Genomic DNA, 7322 nt, shown 5'->3' with positions numbered 1-7322 from the left:
CGATGCTATTACAAGCATGGCAAGATAGCATTATTACCTTCATCGATCTGCATGCCAATACCAGCACAGCTAGATAACCCTACCTTTCTTGATGCCAATACAAGCATGGCAAGATTGCCAGCTGTCCAATGATAACCAGGGTAGAATCCATGCCAACAGCCAGATAATAGAAACGTGAGAATCTCTTTGTGATATGGTAAGCGTTCATAACATATGTGTTTTAACCAACGTGCCGATGGAATATTCCAATTATCAACATTCTCCTTTAAGCTAGTGGCCATCTATATAAATATGAATATAACAAAACACTGTTCGATCGTTTACAACTCGACTTGTACTTGATCTACTGGACTTTGAACCCGGATAGGTTTTGTGTAACATCGGCCGTATACACATTTGAGACTGGATATGATGTATATCATATGGAATTTTGATCATTTCAATATTAAAACTTCGATGAATCAACAAACGATACACATAAAATTCAGTGAAACAGCTTTTCGAAAATTTCGGGTAATATAATATCCTCTCACAGGGAGAAAAGCATGTTGGCACTAGTTCGTTGAGTATTATTTCAAGGGAGAGTTGTTTCTTGCCAAAAAACGCTAAGAAACGTGAAGGGAGATTACTAGTGAAAACAAGATTAACGTTTACCGTGCATGGCTGAGAAATAATGTAATTGCATGTATTTACCAAAAACGCCACAAAGTCAACAGTTGTCATTAGATCCCACTTTGGTTTACCATCAACATGGTAGCCATGGAAACCGAAACCTGACGCATTGCACACTGCTTCAACTGTAATGGGGGAAACATAATAAACGGCATTATAAGCGTAGTGGTCTAGAAAGGCCTGGTGTCAATGAACTTTAGAACATTTTACATTGTGCGAGACAAATACTTCACAATGGCATTTGAATCATACCAATGGTAGAAACAAAGTCGATTACTTTGTATTAGCCGTCTCTTTCGGTAAGGTATAGGGGACCGAAAAACAGTGATGTTCACCAACATTGCAACCTCTCTGCAATAATGTTATCAAAATTGGTAAAATCTAACTTCAAAGATCCGATAATATTTACTTTTCTACACTGAGCACTTATTTTGTAAAAATTGTGATTTATATATGTCGATGAGTAAAAATATACCATCAATTCATTTATATCTTTAAGAGATTCGTGCCACTCATTCTAGTGTTTATGATTATTGTCGTGAACACAAGTCCCCACGACTGCTTTCGACCATACACATACTTAGCCCCATTAATAAGACTGTATTGCTTACATGTTGGAATAAAAACATAAAATACATATTTTTCAATATCACTACTACCGGGGTATATTGACAATTTGGTGTTCGATTTTTGAAAACGCTTCATTGTTCTACAATTATTGTGAGATAAATACACTATCAAAAGTTTATGATGATAATATGGTCGAACTATCATTCTCGTACATTAGACTCTTTTTTTCCGCTGACGCAACCGGGGAAGGGGATACGTGAGGTGGCATCGCCGTAAAGAGGTCTGTACTTTACGACGATGGTAGAAGTTACATGAGGTGGCATCACCGTAAAGAGGAAAGTGGTTTACGACGATGGTAGAGGTTACATGAGGTAGCATTACCGTATAGAGGAAAGTGGTTTACGACGATAGTAGATGTTACATGAGGTAGTATTACCGTATAGAGGAAAGTGGTTTACGACGATAGTAGATGTTACATGAGGTAGCATTACCGTATAGAGGAAAGTGGTTTACGACGATAGTAGAGGTTACATGAGGTAGTATTACCGTATAGAGGAAAGTGGTTTACGACGATAGTAGAGTTTACATGAGGTAGTATTACCGTATAGAGGAAAGTGGTTTACGACGATAGTAGAGTTTACATGAGGTAGTATTACCGTATAGAGGAAAGTGGTTTACGACGATAGTAGAGGTTACATGAGGTAGTATTACCGTATAGAGGATAGTGGTTTATGACGATAGTAGAGGTTACATGAGGTAGTATTACCGTATAGAGGATAGTGGTTTACGACGATAGTAGAGGTTACATGAGGTAGTATTACCGTATAGAGGAAAGTGGTTTACGACGATAGTAGAGTTTATATGAGGTAGTATTACCGTATAGAGGAAAGTGGTTTACGACGATAGTAGAGGTTACATGAGGTTGCATTAACGTATAGAGGAAAGTGGTTTATGATGATGGTAGAGGTTACGTGATGAGGTAGCGTTGTCGTAATAATTTACAGCGATACTGGATTTAATTACACACTTACCAAAAATCCATGCCGTAACGTACCGTAACTCTACAAGTATGACTGACCACAGTAGATAAAATAATCGATACATCAATGAAGAATTCATCACTGACTCGTCTAGAATAAAGTAGAAAAGTTATTACATGCATGTAGATTGTTTATATACCCAATCTAGTACATTTCATTCGTTTTCATCTAACATATACATAAATTACAGCAACTGATGTTATGGACAAATGACTCAGCCCTCGGTGTTATAATACCTTTTGTTAAATGTTCACCATTCAAAAAGTCAACGAGTAATGATGTGACATAATATTCTACACTTACCAGCGTTGCCTGTAACTGGATATAAGGGGCCTATGACCACCACAACGAGTGTTGTTACAATCGTCCAAAATAATCTTCGAAGAACAACTCCCTGTAATGTATATTATGTTGTAGGTGTATTATAGTGACTTGAGGTATTAGTTGTATTATAGTGACTTGAGGTAGTAGTTGTATTATATTGAATTGAGGGAGTAGTTGTATTATAGTGAATTGAGGTAGTAGTTGTATTATAGTGACTTGAGGTAGTAGGTGTATTATAGTGACTTGAAGTAGTAGTTGTATGATAGTGACTTGAGGTAGTAGGTGTATTATAGTGACTTGAAGTAGTAGTTGTATGATAGTGACTTGAGGTAGTAGGTGTATTATAGTGACTTGAAGTAGTGGGTGTATTATAGTGACTTGAGGTAGTAGTTGTATTATAGTGACTTGAGGTAGTAGGTGTATTATAGTGACTTGAGGTAGTAGGTGTATTATAGTGACTTGAAGTAGTAGGTGTATTATAGTGACTTGAGGGAGTAGGTGTATTATAGTGACTTGAGGTAGTAGTTGTATTATAGTGACTTGAGGTAGTAGGTGTATTATAGTGACTTGAGGTAGTAGGTGTATTATAGTGACTTGAGGTAGTAGTTGTATTATAGTGACTTGAGGTATTAGTTGTATTATAGTGACTTGAGGTAGTAGGTGTATTATAGTGACTTGAGGTAGTAGTTGTATTATAGTGACTTGAGGTAGTAGTTGTATTATAGTGACTTGAGGTATTAGTTGTATTATAGTGACTTGAGGTAGTAGGTGTATTATAGTGACTTGAGGTAGTAGTTGTATGATAGTGACTTGAGGTAGTAGTTGTATTATAGTGACTTGAGGTAGTAGGTGTATTATAGTGACTTGAGGTAGTAGTTGTATTATAGTGACTTGAGGTAGTAGGTGTATTATAGTGACTTGAGGGAGTAGTTGTATTATAGTGACTTGAGGTAGTAGTTGTATTATAGTGACTTGAGGTAGTAGGTGTATTATAGTGACTTGAGGTAGTAGGTGTATTATAGTGACTTGAGGTAGTAGTTGTATTATAGTGACTTGAGGTAGTAGTTGTATTATATTGAATTGAGGTAGTAGTTGTATTATAGTGACTTGAGGTAGTAGTTGTATTATAGTGACTTGAGGTAGTAGTTGTATTATAGTGACTTGAGGTAGTAGGTGTATTATAGTGACTTGAGGCAGTAGGTGTATTATAGTGACTTGAGGTAGTATGTGTATTATAGTGACTGGAGGTAGTAGTTGTATTATAGTGACTTGAGGTAGTAGGTGTATTATAGTGACTGGAGGTAGTAGGTGTATTATAGTGACTTGAAGTAGTAGGTGTATTATAGTGACTTGAGGGAGTAGGTGTATTATAGTGACTTGAGGTAGTAGTTGTATTATAGTGACTTGAGGTAGTAGGTGTATTATAGTGACTTGAGGTAGTAGGTGTATTATAGTGACTTGAGGTAGTAGTTGTATTATAGTGACTTGAGGTATTAGTTGTATTATAGTGACTTGAGGTAGTAGTTGTATTATAGTGACTTGAGGTAGTAGTTGTATTATAGTGACTTGAGGTATTAGTTGTATTATAGTGACTTGAGGTAGTAGGTGTATTATAGTGACTTGAGGTAGTAGTTGTATGATAGTGACTTGTGGTAGTAGTTGTATTATAGTGACTTGAGGTAGTAGGTGTATTATAGTGACTTGAGGTAGTAGTTGTATTATAGTGACTTGAGGTAGTAGGTGTATTATAGTGACTTGAGGGAGTAGTTGTATTATAGTGACTTGAGGTAGTAGTTGTATTATAGTGACTTGAGGTAGTAGGTGTATTATAGTGACTTGAGGTAGTAGTAGGTGTATTATAGTGACTTGAGGTAGTAGTTGTATTATAGTGACTTGAGGTAGTAGTTGTATTATAGTGACTTGAGGTAGTAGGTGTATTATAGTGACTTGAGGTAGTAGTTGTATTATAGTGACTTGAGGTAGTAGGTGTATTATAGTGACTTGAGGTAGTAGGTGTATTATAGTGACTTGAAGTAGTAGGTGTATTATAGTGACTTGAGGGAGTAGGTGTATTATAGTGACTTGAGGTAGTAGTTGTATTATAGTGACTTGAGGTAGTAGGTGTATTATAGTGACTTGAGGCAGTAGGTGTATTATAGTGACTTGAGGTAGTATGTGTATTATAGTGACTGGAGGTAGTAGTTGTATTATAGTGACTTGAGGTAGTAGGTGTATTATAGTGACTGGAGGTAGTAGGTGTATTATAGTGACTTGAAGTAGTAGGTGTATTATAGTGACTTGAGGGAGTAGGTGTATTATAGTGACTTGAGGTAGTAGTTGTATTATAGTGACTTGAGGTAGTAGGTGTATTATAGTGACTTGAGGTAGTAGGTGTATTATAGTGACTTGAGGTAGTAGTTGTATTATAGTGACTTGAGGTATTAGTTGTATTATAGTGACTTGAGGTAGTAGTTGTATTATAGTGACTTGAGGTAGTAGTTGTATTATAGTGACTTGAGGTAGTAGGTGTATTATAGTGACTTGAGGTAGTAGTTGTATTATAGTGACTTGAGGTAGTAGTTGTATTATAGTGACTTGAGGTATTAGTTGTATTATAGTGACTTGAGGTAGTAGGTGTATTATAGTGACTTGAGGTAGTAGTTGTATGATAGTGACTTGAGGTAGTAGTTGTATTATAGTGACTTGAGGTAGTAGGTGTATTATAGTGACTTGAGGTAGTAGTTGTATTATAGTGACTTGAGGTAGTAGGTGTATTATAGTGACTTGAGGGAGTAGTTGTATTATAGTGACTTGAGGTAGTAGTTGTATTATAGTGACTTGAGGTAGTAGGTGTATTATAGTGACTTGAGGTAGTAGTAGGTGTATTATAGTGACTTGAGGTAGTAGTTGTATTATAGTGACTTGAGGTAGTAGTTGTATTATATTGAATTGAGGTAGTAGTTGTATTATAGTGACTTGAGGTAGTAGTTGTATTATAGTGACTTGAGGTAGTAGTTGTATTATAGTGACTTGAGGTAGTAGGTGTATTATAGTGACTTGAGGTAGTAGGTGTATTATAGTGACTTGAGGCAGTAGGTGTATTATAGTGACTTGAGGTAGTATGTGTATTATAGTGACTGGAGGTAGTAGTTGTATTATAGTGACTTGAGGTAGTAGGTGTATTATAGTGACTGGAGGTAGTAGGTGTATTATAGTGACTTGAAGTAGTAGGTGTATTATAGTGACTTGAGGGAGTAGGTGTATTATAGTGACTTGAGGTAGTAGTTGTATTATAGTGACTTGAGGTAGTAGGTGTATTATAGTGACTTGAGGTAGTAGGTGTATTATAGTGACTTGAGGTAGTAGTTGTATTATAGTGACTTGAGGTATTAGTTGTATTATAGTGACTTGAGTTAGTAGTTGTATTATAGTGACTTGAGGTAGTAGTTGTATTATAGTGACTTGAGGTATTAGTTGTATTATAGTGACTTGAGGTAGTAGTTGTATTATAGTGACTTGAGGTAGTAGTTGTATGATAGTGACTTGAGGCAGTAGGTGTATTATAGTGACTTGAGGTAGTAGTTGTATTATAGTGACTTGAGGTAGTAGTTGTATGATAGTGACTTGAGGTAGTAGTTGTATGATAGTGACTTGAGGCAGTAGGTGTATTATAGTGACTTGAGGTAGTAGTTGTATTATAGTGACTTGAGGTAGTAGTTGTATTATAGTGACTTGAGGTAGTAGTTGTATGATAGTGACTTGAGGTAGTAGGTGTATTATAGTGACTTGAGGTAGTAGTTGTATGATAGTGACTTGTGGTAGTAGTTGTATTATAGTGACTTGAGGTAGTAGGTGTATTATAGTGACTTGAGGTAGTAGTTGTATTATAGTGACTTGAGGTAGTAGGTGTATTATAGTGACTTGAGGGAGTAGTTGTATTATAGTGACTTGAGGTAGTAGTTGTATTATAGTGACTTGAGGTAGTAGGTGTATTATAGTGACTTGAGGTAGTAGTAGGTGTATTATAGTGACTTGAGGTAGTAGTTGTATTATAGTGACTTGAGGTAGTAGTTGTATTATAGTGACTTGAGGTAGTAGGTGTATTATAGTGACTTGAGGTAGTAGTTGTATTATAGTGACTTGAGGTAGTAGGTGTATTATAGTGACTTGAGGTAGTAGGTGTATTATAGTGACTTGAAGTAGTAGGTGTATTATAGTGACTTGAGGGAGTAGGTGTATTATAGTGACTTGAGGTAGTAGTTGTATTATAGTGACTTGAGGTAGTAGGTGTATTATAGTGACTTGAGGCAGTAGGTGTATTATAGTGACTTGAGGTATTAGTTGTATTATAGTGACTTGAGGTAGTAGTTGTATTATAGTGACTTGAGGTAGTAGTTGTATTATAGTGACTTGAGGTAGTAGGTGTATTATAGTGACTTGAGGTAGTAGTTGTATTATAGTGACTTGAGGTAGTAGTTGTATTATAGTGACTTGAGGTATTAGTTGTATTATAGTGACTTGAGGTAGTAGGTGTATTATAGTGACTTGAGGTAGTAGTTGTATGATAGTGACTTGAGGTAGTAGTTGTATTATAGTGACTTGAGGTAGTAGGTGTATTATAGTGACTTGAGGTAGTAGTTGTATTATAGTGACTTGAGGTAGTAGGTGTATTATAGTGACTTGAGGGAGTAGTTGTATTATAGTGACTTGAGGTAG

The 7322-nt window shown here is 35.9% G+C and overlaps 1 protein-coding gene across 1 annotated transcript in view; it reads right to left on the bottom strand.

Annotated features, from left to right (window-relative positions):
* Nucleotides 1–722: 722 nt before the first annotated feature.
* Nucleotides 723–7322, bottom strand: part of LOC144433681 (membrane-bound glycerophospholipid O-acyltransferase 2-like) — a 12796-nt gene continuing 6196 nt past the window's right edge. Inside the window, exon 7 of the mRNA XM_078122032.1 lies at nucleotides 723–797. Within this exon, the coding sequence (XP_077978158.1) occupies nucleotides 723–797 (75 nt within the window). The remainder of the gene's footprint in view (nucleotides 798–7322) is intronic.

This window comes from Glandiceps talaboti, chromosome 4, assembly GCF_964340395.1.
Source record: "Glandiceps talaboti chromosome 4, keGlaTala1.1, whole genome shotgun sequence".
In the NCBI taxonomy this organism is placed as follows: domain Eukaryota; kingdom Metazoa; phylum Hemichordata; class Enteropneusta; family Spengelidae; genus Glandiceps; species Glandiceps talaboti.
The sequence above is the reverse complement of the archived record's forward strand: the minus strand, read 5'-3'. Positions and strand labels throughout refer to the sequence as shown.